At 38.0% G+C, this 15,370-nt stretch overlaps 1 protein-coding gene and 1 pseudogene across 6 annotated transcripts in view; one reads left to right on the top strand and one right to left on the bottom strand.

Annotated features, from left to right (window-relative positions):
- The window catches only part of SEC22A (SEC22 homolog A, vesicle trafficking protein), a 68,135-nt gene extending 53,138 nt beyond the window's left edge, over nucleotides 1–14,997 (bottom strand). Inside the window, exons 1-2 of one of the 6 annotated variants that reach the window (XM_057503326.1) lie at nucleotides 14,874–14,997; nucleotides 11,282–11,482 (exon numbers count right to left, since the gene is read on the bottom strand). In XM_057503326.1, the coding sequence (XP_057359309.1) occupies nucleotides 11,282–11,463 (182 nt within the window). In that variant the 5' untranslated portion in view covers nucleotides 11,464–11,482; nucleotides 14,874–14,997. Of the gene's footprint in view, nucleotides 1–11,281; nucleotides 11,483–13,888; nucleotides 14,015–14,049; nucleotides 14,430–14,873 lie in introns of those variants that run through there. The other 5 variants (XM_057503332.1, XM_057503324.1, XM_057503342.1 and 2 more) reach the window with 5 other exon arrangements.
- Nucleotides 1,285–10,762, top strand: LOC130684017 (mitochondrial import inner membrane translocase subunit TIM14-like; annotated as a pseudogene).
- Nucleotides 14,998–15,370: the final 373 nt, after the last annotated feature.

The following is a 15,370-nucleotide window of genomic DNA, read 5'->3' as shown; positions in this document are numbered from 1 at the left end:
ATTCTGTTTTTTGGGTTTTTTTTTTAAGGCAGGGGGGCTGAGATTTAAAATCTCAAAGTCGTAAAAAAGAAATAAAGGCTGTGGCAATGTTTCTAATTACAAGGCCAATGAGACACATCTAAGTGTAATACCTAACCTTAGTCTGGATCCTATGCCAGAAAAGAAAGAAAAAAAATGCTATAAAGCTCATTCCTGGGTCAACTGACAAAAATGGAAAACAGGCAGTAGATTAGATAAAAATATCAATATTAATAGTGCTGATAACTGTGCTTACAGTTAAGTAAGAGAATATCCCTAATCTTAGAAAACACACTTTGAAGTAGTTAGGAATAAAGCAGCATGGTATTTGTTAATGTCTCTCAAATGGTTCAAACAAAAATAAACAGATAAATAGGTAGATGGATAAAATCAAGCACGTGGGGTAAAATGTTAACCAAAGGTCAATCTGGGTACAGGTATTATCTGTATTGTTCTTATTTGTACAACTTCTCTGTGAGTTTGAAATTATTTCTAAATAAGTTAAAAATTAAAAAGAAAAAACTGCTTTAAGCACTGAAATGTTTAAATTAACTATGTTCTATTTAAAAAAACTTTCTAGAATGAGGTACATTCCCTCTATAATAAGCAGAGCCTGGGACAACAGATTAACTCTTTTTAATCAGTCACTTAAACATCCTTTTACAGCACTGCTAACAGAGCTGGTCTAAATGAAGGGCAGTGAACAGCATATAGACTCTAACTTCCGCTCCTACACCAGACACTGCTATTCTGTTACAGCAATCTTTACCGCCAAACCCTGATCCATACTGAAGGCCCCCAACCCCCTTTTTTCTCTAATACTGTAGAAGCAGAATTTATCTGTTATTTTGGATTTAATATTTAGAACATATCACGACTCAAATATTGAAAAAGAATGAAAAATGAGAGAGGAAATACTGTACATAGTGTCTTATCCCAATCTTTGCCTACAGATACCTATGTCCCTCAAAAGTAACTCATGTTATTATTAATTTCTTTTGTATCCTTCCAGTGAGAGTTTATGTCTATGTAAGTAAATATAAATATATATGTGTGTTTATGTAATATGTGTGTGTGTGTGTGTGTGTGTGTGTGTGTGTGTGTGTCTTTCTAAAAGACCATTCCAGGCAGCCAAATGATGTGGGGTAGCACCTATTAATCATCTATTATTAATGGTGTGTGACACAATACTGGGGACATTATGCTGATCTTACGTTTCTGGAAAAACCTGGAATTCCTTTCTGAATGCATATTGTTCTATAAAACTTTTCAGTTTCCTATTTGTATATGGGTAGTGCTCACAAAGTAAAAGGTATCTCTTCTCATGGGCCAGAGTAAAAAAAAGTTTAGCTATAACATGTTGCATTTTTCTACAAAATTAATATACAAATCAAAAGCTAAGTATTTGTTTTTCCAAGTAATTTTATCTTTCAAAAAAAATCTTCACTGTCATTGTCAAAATTTTTTGACATGTCATTAGCATTCAAATATACCCAATAATAACTTGAATTGTGATAGAACACAATAGGTGATTGGCTATCAAACATTCAGAATTCCCAAATGGCTAGCTAGGAGTTTATTTATCTTTCAAATATATACTAAAACTTTGGACCCCATTTTTTTGTGCTATGGCTGGTTTTTACTTTATTTCCACATTAATAATAGACACCTACATGACAGCTTTTCCAATGGTTTTTTTACTTACACTAAATTTAACTAGAAAATTATTTGTGAATGAAAGGAAACCCTGTTTTTAGGATTTTATGTCAGCATTTTCAGAGTCTTTATTTCAAAGTCTTTATTTTTTATAATTATGTTCCATGATACTCTCTGAAAAGGCTATAAAATGTTCTTCAATATTATGGCTTTTCATGCCAAATATAGCCTTATAATGCTGTCTTTCTTTGAAATGCAAAGTCAGTTTTCCAAAAGTACATATGGCTCAGTCAATTTACTTTTGTTATCAAAAGACTTTCTGCTTTTTTAACTATCACTGGGACAAACTGAAAGACTCCCACCATTTCCCTGAGGACCACTCATATGAAAAGGTCTGAAGTCACCTGCAGGCATACCAGTTCGTACATGCTTTGGCCTGTTCATCAGGCTCATTTAGCTCACATTTGATAGACAACCTGGCCTTTGTCCTTCTGCCTTGAAGAGGAGGAAGAAGAGAAGTAGTAGTAATAGTAACAGCAGCAGGTACAGTTCACTGACCCCTTAGTATGAATGCAGAACCTTTGTTAAGTGCTTTGCCTATCTTACTTGATTTCATTCTCACAGTAAAGGGGCACTAGCTCCATTTTGCACATGAAGGAACAGAGGTTCAGGGAAGCTTAGTAACTTACCCAAGGCCACACACCACTAAGAAGCAGAGTGGCAATAAAGTTCTAACTCCAAAACTCACATTCTTTCCACAACACAACACCAACTTCCCTAGTGTATAGGTAAACCAATTATGTCCTAATTCACCAACATTCTTCCACTTTTTCAAAATCACAAATCACTCTGTTTCTCCCTCCCTGGATTCCAGCCACACTAGTCCCATTCCAGATCCTTAAAGATACCAACTCACCCAGTTCCCCAACTCCCCATCTGAGAAGCTTCACAAATTCCATCTGCTTCATCTGCAATGCTCAGTTCTGATATGATCAATCCTACTCATCCTTCAGTTCTTAAAGTCCCTTCCAGAGAGCACAATCTAAATTGAGCCCACCCCATGGTTACATCACATCAGCTGTTATTTTTCTTCATGTAACTAACCTAATTTGAAATTATATACTTATGTGTTTATTTGTTGTAATGTTTCTTACTGATATCTATGTTCCATGAGAGAAGGATGATTTCTGTATGGTTCCCCACTGTAATCTTAGCACCTAGAACACTTTGTGTTTAGTACGTAATAACTATTCAATAAATTAGTTCACTCAGTTATACCTGGTTTTGTTGAGTATATTGTGCACATATAATTGTACAGCTGGCTGGTATCTAAAAGTATTTATGCAAACAGAAACCCAATAAATACTTGACTAAATGACAGAAGGGAGTATAACTTCATCTGATCTTCCCGTCAGTGTTCCCAGAAGGCTTTAGGGTTCAGGTTAGTGAGCTTCAATATCCCCTTACTTCAAAGAGGGGGCTGCTCTCAGGGACCACGTGGAATTACCTCTACAGTGAGTACCTCCAGATGGCTACAGAGTCTAACAGGTAAGTTTGTTCTCCTTTTATCACAGTCATTACTAACACACACACACATGCAGAGAGTCTTCTTTTCTCCACCTTGAGTATAATTTTTAAATTGCCATTGTTTTCTTCCTATTTTCCTCTGATTTCCCTTTTCATTTCCCTTCCACTTTTGGGCTTTGGTACCACTATATTTGGTCTTTATAGCTATTGCCTTTCTTTGGGCCAAGGAATTATCTAACCTCATTACCCATTTGGTTTCTGCACATACACTAGGAACTTCTTGAGGGAGTTCCAGGATCAAGTGGGTCTTAAACAGGTAAGGCTGGCAGAAATTCAAACTCTAGGAAAAGGGGATTTATCCCTTTCAATCACTTCATTAAAAGCTAATTCTTTTTTGCATCCCAGCAAGCCATACCGCAAGTTATTCCTAAAGTCGAATAAAACAAACAGTTTTAAACATTAAACTTTCTCTGATATCTAATTTTATTTATGAACTGTCAAAGAAATTTTACACATCACCAATTAAACACTGGTATTATTAGTACAATTCTAGCCTGCTTCATCAAACTAAACAGTGAAAGCAATCATCTTCCCCACAGCAAATACTAGAGCACCTAGCATATGTATATAGCATTCTACTCCATAGGCTCTGATGTCAAAGACTAAGTCCCTGCCTGCCAGGCACTTGCAATACAGTATTAGGAATGCACTTAAAATGATAAAATGATATAGTAAAACAAGATAAGGAAACAAAACTGCATTTTGTAGCATGCTAACTGAAAAAAACAAATAGCCAACTATTTACAAATTGAGACACTAATAATATTTGCAATAGATAATATTTTCATTCTGCAATTGTACATGTAGAAAATCTGCTTATCCTTTGTAGCTACATTTGCCCAGTGAATAGCTTTCCTGGGGAAGAAAAGTTCTCCAGTAGGACATGCCATCTCTAATCTAAGTTAAAATTGCTAAGTATGAAAAAATATTATTTTCAAAATAACCTTCCACACCAAATTCTATTCTCTAAAGCGAAGTAATTAAACTTTAAGATATAAAAAGGTTTGATACTATGAAAATGAGTATATCTTAGGGATTTTATCATCATTAAATATGTCTAGCAGGAAACAAGGTGAAACAAGACTTTGCCGTCACTGGGATGCTAAGGAGGTGAGACCTCAGTAACACTAAGCATCTACCACGTGCAGCATTCCATCAGGAACATCTTATATTCTCCCTCCTCTTTTAAATGGTCAAATTGCAATTATTCTCCAATGATGAAGAGCTAAATCATAACACATTATCCCATGAATAAAAGACTCATTTAGTCACTAACATTAACCTCACTAAATATGAAAATATTTATTAACAGGCAATATGCCAGGCGATAGCAACTTACAACAGAAAAGTAAAGGAGAATCAGATGATTTTAAGTGACCAAAGGTAATTAACATTAACACAATCAGAGCCTTGGACAAAAGATAACAAGCAAAATTTGCCTTTAACACCCTTCATTTCTTTTTCTGCAGAGTTAATCTCCTGATTCACTCTTTCTCACTAACCTTTTCCCATTCACCCCCCAGAGAATGAAGCTCCTGACATTTTTAGATAATCAATTATGTGTAGTCCCTAATTTACCTATTGGCTAAATTCCATAAGTTTATTCCCGTAGAGCTTATTCTCCCACAAAAAGCGTATTGTAAAAGTAATAAGGTTCCCATACTAGTTCATAAGCACCTACTTAACATACACAGTGCTAAAAAGCTGTCGATTTTACCATAATAAACAAGAGAAAAGTAATGTGATGCTAGCAAGGAGACAAAACAGGCAAGTAGGATACACAGGTTGCCTTCTTTCCCCAAGTAGTAGTGGTGGGTTGCATTCCCCTGCCATGCCCCTTCCTCACCAAACATCTGGTCTCCAAAGTGACAATGCTGTCTCATCCATTTTAGACCTCACACATACTCCATTCCTTGTATTTCTCAGCCCCAAAGGTGGGAGGGAGTTTCACTTAATTCTCTTCCCTGATTAATTTTTCTCTCCATAAAAAGTAAGAAGAATTAGAATTTATTCTTTCAAGAGAGACATTAAGGGTAAGGAAGGCAACTCTTTCTTTTAGCTGAGAATAATATGAATGCTGAAGCCAAAGACTGTGGTTCAGATATATCATTTATTCTCTCTGTGACTTTGAGCAAGTTTCTTTACACCCTGTGTCTCAGTTTCCTCATCTGTTACCTAAGGGAGGTAGTATTATAATGCTATCTACCCAGTGTCCCTTCACTTCTTCCCTTTGCAGAATTATCTCCAGCCACACTACCTATTCTATGTGACTTTGGTAGAACTGCCCATCAAAGGGGTGGGCATGTGATCCAGGATCCAGCTCAGAGTACCTCAGTGCTCTGACCACAATGTTAGTCCAGAAAGAGGCCACAACACAGCAAAGCCAATAAAATCTTTTTCTTGAAATATGGAGGGAGAAGGGTTCCTCAGCTGGAAATAAGTAAGCCTGTACAGTGTTTTCTAATACATGGAGAACACCTATTTGCAAAAGGAGGGAGACTGGAGAAATCAAAGATTCCTGGTAACATCTGAGTCCCTGGTTCCAGCCAACTGAGAAGCCAGCCTGTCCTTCACAATACCCTTTTTTGCTTAAGCTAGTGAGTTGTGTTTCTGTCCTTGGCAAATAAAAGAGCTCTATTTATTAGCTATTCACAGAGCTGTTGCAAAGTCTAAGTAAAGTGCCTAGCAAGTGAAGGTACTTAATAACTGGGTTGTTGAAGTTACTACTCATGTAATCAGAAAGTAACACCAAAGAGTAAAAGAAAGGCACTGCCAGAAACTAAATCCAAAGAGTCAGGTAAGCCTAAAATAGCATTCCTAGTGATGTACCAGTTTGGGGACAAATATGGAGAAAGTGAATCCTCAGGTAAGGAGAGAATCTCTGAGGCTCACAGTCATTAACAGACTCAAATAATTTCATGGTGAAAGAACTAAGGAATTGCACTGAAATTCACAACAGAGTATGATTGACCTCCCAAAAGTTTTTTTTTTATAAAATCAGTGTCTCAATGTTTAAAGATCTCAAAAATGTGTAACTATGATATTTAAACCCCCAAAATTAATCTCAAAGTTTTAAGATTTTGTATGGCACAACTTATTTTCATATATTAAACATTTATGACAATTCAAGGAAGGTATCCTTCAACTTATGAAACAGATGAATTACTTGAAATTTTATACAGAGAGAATTGTACGATTACCATGTAAAGTACAAAGAAATCACAAAACTGGATTATGCACCCCTGTCCCCAATCAACAAGTCAGTTGAAGAATTCTGGAGAAAATGAAACCTTAGACCAAAGTCTATGGCATTCTGAACACTGCCATACTTCAAAACAACCATCCTTCACTTAGCAGCTACTATGTTATAATATGCACAGCATTGTGCCAGCACAAGCCATGCTTCACAGAATGCGTTCTATTTGCTGAAATGAAGTACTCAGCCCTGCAATCTGATGAGTTTCATCATTTTCCCAATACACAGAGGGAGAAAATTAAAGGAATTTTATCTATTTTAAATGTAAGTCCTCTAGTTTTTTTCTCAAAGACCTGGTCTTCCTCTACCTATTCAACTAGAATCCAAGGTGAGGTACCACCTGATTTAGCACATAATTATACATTTAGTTACTTTGTTTTGGTTCTCAGTGGCATTCTGCAAAGAGAGCACCTCAATTTTCTGAAAACCACAATGCTAAGAGATGAGGAATCAAAAATAATATAAGCCATGGCAGATCAATTATCTCAATGAGTTACAATCTAGTTACAAACAGAGCGTGGATATAGAAGTTTTAAAATAAATTAAAAATAAGAAAAATAAATGATGAAAAAGTCAAACAAGTGCTATAGGCAATCTGTGAAGAGAGTGACACCATTAGAGAAATGAAATAGTAATAACAAGGAAAAGGTGATTCAAAAGAAGTAGCTATAAGCTGGGCTTTGAAGGAAAGAGACCCATGTAGAAACTTGGCTAGGAGAGCAGAGAGGAGTCTGGTGCCAGTTTCAGGCTGTCCTACAATAGCACCACCGCAGATCTATGAGTTTTATCTGGCAAACTCGTGGTCAGAAAGAGTTGTCACATGAGAATATTAAGTAAGTCAAGTAACACATGAAAATAAACTCCCAATTTTATACATTTCAATCTAAATTTTTCATAGCATGAAAACCTCGGTAAACACGAAACTAATGAACAATACCTCTAATCTGTGATAGAAAATATATAAAATCTAGGTTCTTGTTAGGAACTAGAACTAAAAATCTGTTCAATCTTTTTAAAAACCTAGCTATAAAAATAACATGCATAGAGGCTTTTCTATGTGTGGTTCTGAAGGCCATGCAATCTATTTATTCCTTTAGACATGTCTACATTGTATTCTTAAATCAGGCCAAATTAGACCACTGCTGATTCATCCCACTGCTAAACTCTCATAAAATTGCTTCTTGTATCAATCCATTCGCATACACTAAGGAATTAATAGAAAAATCATAAAGAGTTTATTGCTATGGCTGCTGAAAAATGCTACCCAAATGCTGTGCCTCTTTAGGTACATCAGGTCTCAGTTAACACGAAAGGCAATGTTTTTATCCAATGGCCACTGTGAATCCTATAAATAATCCATTATCCCCTTTTGTTTTGGCAACAAAAAAAGATCAGAGCAATATTTGTAGCCCCTTTCAACACATGAACAGACTATGTAGTTTGCATCTTCAGAAGGAAATGTTGCTTTAGTTCATTATTATCTTCTTACTTTACTTTTTCCTTCATATAATTCTCTTCCCTGTACTACTAAATCATATTTTTGTTAAGTCGCTTTATATATTTTGTGGAATAAGATGGGGTGAAAGAAATGATTTAGATCTAGAATTCACAACAGTGAAACAGAATTGGAGGGGTATTAAGAATTTTACTACATTCTACTCTATTTTTAAGAGAATAAGGTAGAGGAACAAAAAACGTTTAAAAAGAAGTTGTTGCTTTTTTTTAAAGTCCAGGGTATCTACCAGAATTAATATACATTCAAGTTAATCTCCTGTAATGTTGACTTCTGTCTACAGCACTATACAGTAACAGTTAAAACTCAAAATAATGAACAAGGGCACTAAAACAGTCTATTAAATATTTAAATTTTTCTAATTTTTTTCTCCAGAAAATAGAAGTAGGCTATCAACTTAGATATATTTGAACCACCACCACTACCACATTTTCCAGTTAAATGCTCAGGAAACCTAGTTAAAGATGACAATTCATTATTTTACCTTTACCTAGATGACCCAAGTAACTACGGATGTTCCCTAAAGTTCTATTGTGGGCCTTTAGAAAACTCAGTGAGCATTTTTACCCTCACAGTTTTAACTTCCATGTTAAAATTCCAAAATCTCTATCCCACCTCCAATGCACTACCTGGTCACAACAATTAAAATGCTCAAAATGGAGGCTGCCCATATCTGGGTGGTTTATGCTTGCTGGGGGTGGCTGCATCACATCCTGGTAGATGCATGGGGTGGGTGGCTGCGGCCTCTGGGCTGGGATGAGCTGCACCAGAGCCATGGCCAGCACAGTGGTAGCAGTTGGACTGACCATTGCTGCTGCAGGATTTGCAGGCCATTATGTTTTGCAAGCCATGAAGCACAGGGAGCCTCAAGTAAAACAAGTTTTCCAAAGTCTGCCAAAATTTGCCTTCAGTGGTGGCTGTTACAGAGGTGGATTTGAACCCAAAATGACAAAACGGGAAGCCACATTAATACTAGGTGTAAGCCCTACTGCCAGTACAAGAAAAATAAGAGCTGCTCATCAATGAATTATGCTTTTAAATCACCCAGACAAGGGAGGATCATCTCCTTATACCGCAGCCAAAATCAATGAAGCTAAAGATTTACTAGAAGGTCAAGCTAAAAAGTGAAACAAATGTATGAATTTTAAGTTACTAGTTTATGAGTACCAGCTTTTTATAATAAATGCCTCAAAGCTACAACTTTTAAAAATAATTGAGCACAAGCTAAATCAAAGGATTCATATAAATTTCTTATAAATGAGATTATAGAATATTTGGAAACTAATACTCCATGGGTGAACACTATTTAAATTTTTTAAATGCCCAAACTGGGGCTTCCTTCTCTTATTCTTCTTCCTCATACCCCAAAAGCAACCATTTCCAAATACCTCATTACATTCAATTCCAAAGCTTCAGTAATCTTTGTCCCTTTCTCTCTTCATTTCTGGTATTCCATCTTACCAATCTTAACCATTTCTTCTTTTGAAGTGTCTTTGTGGTTGACATTTTCTTTTTCATTTGCACTTGTATTTTACTAGTTCAGGCCCTATTTATAAACTCACCTCTCTCCTCTCAGACTTTCCATTTCACCTTGTATTTCACTTCTCACCATTGTTTTTCATCAAGTCACTTCCCTCAAACCTACAGTAACAGCTTCCCATAACCTATCATATCAAAGTGACATTCAGGATCTGTTCCCATGTTAATCATGTGACATTTCCCGTAACTATCCCTAAATCACCATTCACTACACCAGGCCAAATAAATTAATGCACCTAGCATGCTAAGTCACATGCTTCAGTTACTCTGCCTCTCCTCCCTACACCTGAAAGGCGCTCCTCTCTGCCTTAGGCAAAGCTTACCAATTCCTCAGGACACGGTGCATGTGTCATCTCAATAAGTAAGCCCTCTCCTTATTATACCCATATGAACCTTGTTCTTATGTGATTTTTCTAGTTAGCACAATCAGTACCAAACTGTTCATGAGTTAACTGTTCTGTAAACATTTCAAGTGTATATTCTCCAAGGCGGTTTTGTCCATCCCCAAGGTTTTAATTATAAACTGTAAGCTGACCCCCAAATCTAAATCTCTGTAGTAAACTTCAGACTTACACATCCAGTTGCCAACCTGACAGTGCCATGGATGTCTGATGGGCATCTAAGACTTAATATGTCCAAATAGACTCTTGATTTTATCTCTGAAATACACATCCTCAAGTTTAATTTCAGCCTTATTCACCAAGTAATTATGGACATTCTCTAGGTCAAAAATCTAGAGGTGACTCTTGATAATTCTCCTTCCCTCACATGCCATTTCAATCCATTAGGAAGATTTGTTGATGCTACTCCCAAAATATGGCCCAATCCAAGCACTTCTCATCATTACCCTCCTTCAGGTCATAAACATCACCTCTACCTGAACCTCTCCTAGAGTCTCCTAAATGATCTCTCTGCTTCCACTCTTTCTCCTGTAAAGCCCATTGTTCACAGAGTAGCCAGGATGATCTACTCAAAGCCAAAATCAGAATACATAATTTTCTAGCTTAAAACTCTCCAATGGCTTCCTATTGCATTAGACTCAATCCAAACTCTCTATCACAGCCTAGAAGGCCCTAAATAAACTGCCCCATTCTTACCTTTTTGACCTCACTTTCTGCCACTCTATTAATTGTCCACATTGTTTCAGTTTTCTTTCCATCCCGTTATCTGTATGGAAGGCCCTCTGCACTAACTGTTGCCTCTGATTTGCGCTCTTCATCCACAGCATTATGACTATCTTCTTCCTCATCTTTAGGTCACCCCCAAATATCACCCTCTCAGAGAAGCCCTCAGCCTCCAGTTTTACTTTCTTTATATGCAATAGTTATAAGTGCTTTCCTCTCTCACTACAATGTAAAGTTTTTAAGTTCTTTGAGGGCAGGTCTCATGTACAATTTTTTTGTATTTCCCACTACAGTTTGCCAGGACATATAAAAACACCAGTAAATACCTAGTTATCAACTTGTAACATGGAATATCTGTGATCTACAAAACTATAAAATTTTCTAAAGCCAGATATAAACACAGAGACACTGCAAAAAGGGGGATGACACAGTGACCACTATTTAGTACAAGTTCAGAACCACATGATTCTTGACTTGAACAAGTTTTCCTAAACTAAGCAAAGCCAAATTTCCATTGCAACTACTTAAATTTCATTAAAATGACAAACAATAAGCAAGTGATTCTAATGGAGTAAACTCAAGTCTTACTTTATGTTATAATGTCCTGTTTTCAATGTACATCTATCAGGAAGCTGAGCAAGTTTCCTCGAGAGCATTTTAAAATACTTTCTGCATTCCTGCACGCCTGTGACTTGTTCATAGTCAGTAGAAGCAGAAAGTGGCAGTCCATCTCTGAGACGAATGACTGAGGCAGATAAAATCATAGACATTTCAACTGACAGAGAAGACCTAAAACAAAATGGACAATTTGGGTTAGATAAAAACTTAAAACAAAGTTGATAAGCACAGGACAAAAATGTTCAACTCGCTAATAATCAAAGACATACTAGTAAGAACAATATACTATGCTTTCCTTAACGAATTAGATTTGAAAAAATACTATTACTTGCTTCTTTCTGGCATTCTCAGCAGATGCTAAAGAAAATATTGGAATAAACACCATTCTCAAAACAATTTGGTGCTGTTCAACAAGTTTAAAAATATTTATGCCCTTTGACCTCAATAAATTTAAATATATAACCCTATCCTAAGGAAAGTAATCAGATTCAGATAATTAAACAGACACTTTCAACAGAAATAACTGAGAGCAACCTAAACATCCAATAATAAGGAAAAGGTTAAATAAATTACAGTATACTCCTATGATGGAATATAATGAAGCAACTAAAAGTTGTTTGTGAAAAAAGTTTAATAATGTGTTAAATGCTTATATATCAGGTAGAAAAAATGCAGGATAAAAAATAGAAATGTTGTAGAGTATAACAATGAAGCAAAACTGAAGGAACAAAACAGCAACAGACTCACAGACGCCAAGAACGTACTAGCAGTTACCAAAGGGGTGGGGTGGGGGAGGGCAGGAGAGAAGGAGAGGGGATTTGTGGGGTATTATATTGGCACGCATGGTGTCGGGGGAATCATGGGGAAGACAGTGTAGCACAGAGAAGGCAAATAGTGACTGTGGCATCTTACTACATTGATGGGCAGTCAATGCAGTGGGGTATGGGGGGACACGATAATATGGGTGAATGCAGTAACCACATTGCTTTTTTCATGTGAAACATTCATATACCTTAATACCTTAATAAAAAAAATACAAATGTTGTTTTCCATAAGAACAAAAAGGTAGGGATAAATGAAGAAACAGATCCTGGAAGAAAACCAAAATTAGAATAATGCTTTTCACCAGGAAATAGTATTATGGGTAATTGTTATCATTTTATAATTTCCTAAATTTCTGTAATATTCCACAATGAGCATATATTACTTTGATAATCAGAAAATATTTTTAGTTAACATAAATTTAATGTACAGGAATACTGGTTTTAATATTGTTCTCAATCTGTTTACCAGAAAGTAAATCATAATGGCCTCTTTTAGTATATTCTGATTATGCCTTACAAAAACTGATAAAAGAACTTCATAGGCCAGGTCTGAAAGAAATCAGGTAAACAGAAACATTGGTAACAAGTATATAGTAATTCTCAAATTTTAGCTTATATAAAAGCCACTGACAGTTTGGTTAGAAATTCAGATTTCTGGGCCCACTCCCCAAAATTCTGACCCATTGACTGAGAGGTGGGGCTTGAGAGTCTTCAATTCTTAACAAATTCCCCAGGTACAATGCTTATTGCCTAAGGATCAGACTTGTAAAAACATTGAACTAAAACATAATCACAGTCTGAAATTAATTGATAACCCTTTCCTGCCAGGACATCAGAGCCCAATACCATTAAATACTTCTCCTTCACTAGCAGTAGGAGCAACTGGTGAAAACTGAAAAATTTAGTTAACAATTTCATAGGCTTTCTTCAAGATATTGTAGCCCAGAGACAAATCCTTACCTGCCTAATTCAGCTAGGTCAATATTATCTCATTCCAAAAGTGAAAAATAGAGTTAGTAATATATCAAAAAATATCACAGAAAACAAACTGATACTAAGTTGAAAATCAGTAGTCCCTAGTTTTCATTGCTGCGTGGAGTCCAAATCTGACAGCCCATTCATGAAGGTAACTGACAATAAAAATTAACCCAAATAATAAAGCTAATGCATTAAATTTACCCCCCTCCTTTTTTCTCTTTCCATGAGTAAATGAGAGAAATGGACAGGTATTAATATGTCATTACTCTTTAAGATTTTTCTCCTCTGCTCACTTAAAAGGAAAAAAACCAACAGGAATTAAATTAGCCTACACCATTATGGAACCTTCAAACTAAAGTTCCAACATGACATACCCAAATCATTTTTTTTCCCTATTCAACCAAGTTTCTTTTCTCTTCTAAAAGCAGTAGTGAGAAAGCTGGGATCTTCCAAGGGATAATATCTATATTATAAACCTCTTTTTAAAATTATTACCATGTTTTATTTAACTATTAAGCCACAATCGTAACATGCTGCCTAGTGTTAAGAAAGGAGGAAAGTGTCTTACTTCATACTCTTAAGCACTTATTATTTAAATATAAAACTAGTCTTTCCAGAAGTATACTGCAACACAATGACCATTCAGTTTCCAAACATCCATATTCTTGGGATTTAAAAGTAGACTGCATTATTTTATGCCTGATTAACAAGCATTTATGGAGTGCATACTATATGTCAAGGACTATGCCAGACATTAGCAATATGAAGTTCTTACCATCAAGAAATATTTACCCAGATTCTTAACTACAACCTTCATATTCCAGAAACTGTAGGTACTGTTCAAGGTACTGCCTAACTGCTTATAATTTCAGCATGTGAGCAAATGCGAATAACGCAGAAGGTGATTCAGACGAGTTTCAACAAGTGCTGTTCCACCTGTTAGCTGGTCTGATGGCTGACACTTTAGCCCTGGACTTGTCTTGGCTGAACAGGAATAGGAGGTACTGGTTCTCAACCTCTTGAACTGCCCAAGTGGATGATCCAAGAAACTAAGGAGAAGAAAAGTGCAAAGCTGTTTTCACTGGCAGAGAGATTCAAGCCGGCTGGGGCTTGGCCTCCTATTTTGGAGCCCTCTTCCACCTGCCGAGCCGATCGCTCAGGTCTCCCTTATCCCACATTGTTCCTAAAGTGCCAGTAGGGCCTTAACAGGTTTCCGTGAGCTAACGTGGAAAACTCTGGGCTCAATGCTCACTCAATTCCCACAAAACGCAAAGGAAGGCTCAGGTTCAAATCCCATCCTGCCTAAAAGAAACAGGAAACGCCGCGCCAAGCTCTCCGGGCCACTTACGGCGCCTCGGTGGATCCCCGTGTTTCTGACAGACCTGGGAGCCCAAGAATGCTCCCCCTACCCCTCCACCGCTGGCAGCCCAAGCGACCGTTTCTCCCCCTCGGAGCCCCTGCCCGGGCTGCCGCCTACTCAGGGCAGGTCGGCCGAAAGGCAACCGCCGCTCGCGCTCCCCGCACACCCAAGTCGAAGAGTACGAAGTCCCCGCAATCCCGCCCCTCCAGAGCTCCGCGGCTTCAACGACACCCGGCTCGCGCCCCCTAAGGGCTGGGTTCCTGCAGGGGGCAAGTCTGCAGTCCCGGGGGCGGGGGCCGAGGCCGTGGCAGGAGGCGGGGAAGACAAGGGAAGCGGCCGGCCAGGGGTCCAAGAGACCCTGAGAAGGCAGGAACGAGGGCTGGGAGGGGCCGGGCAGTACCTGTCGAGCTGGGACCCGCCGCTCCGAGTGACGCGACCCGCAGTGCATTGTGGGGCTGGGGAAGGGCCTATCCGCGGGGCAGTCCCGCATCCAACGTGGCTGGTGGCCGCAGGATCAAACCCCACCCCCGTTCCCCAGGGGGATTGGCCCAGGCCAATCAGGTTCAATGGGAAGAACATACTGACCCGCCCTGCCGGGGCCTGAGGTAGTCCCGCCCCAATCCAGGAAAGATTGTCAGCTTTTCATCCACCTGCGCCAAAAGGTTGCCAAGGCCTTCGGTGACAGACTATGCTGTCCCTCACAAATAAGGCTAATCTCTCTCGCCTGCCGCCTGTATCTGCCGGCAGTTTGTCTCTCACACGGGCCCACAGCAAACAGTTATCCAAGGAACAGGGACAAGATTTCTGAGTGAGCAAGAAAATATCCTGCCTCATCTACCTCCAGACAAGAAGAGGCACCTCACCTTGGCAGAGAAATGCCAACTACTGGCCTTGTAG

Source organism: Manis pentadactyla, chromosome 1 (genome assembly GCF_030020395.1).
Source record: "Manis pentadactyla isolate mManPen7 chromosome 1, mManPen7.hap1, whole genome shotgun sequence".
NCBI classification, from domain to species: Eukaryota; Metazoa; Chordata; class Mammalia; order Pholidota; family Manidae; genus Manis; species Manis pentadactyla.
The sequence above is the reverse complement of the archived record's forward strand: the minus strand, read 5'-3'. Positions and strand labels throughout refer to the sequence as shown.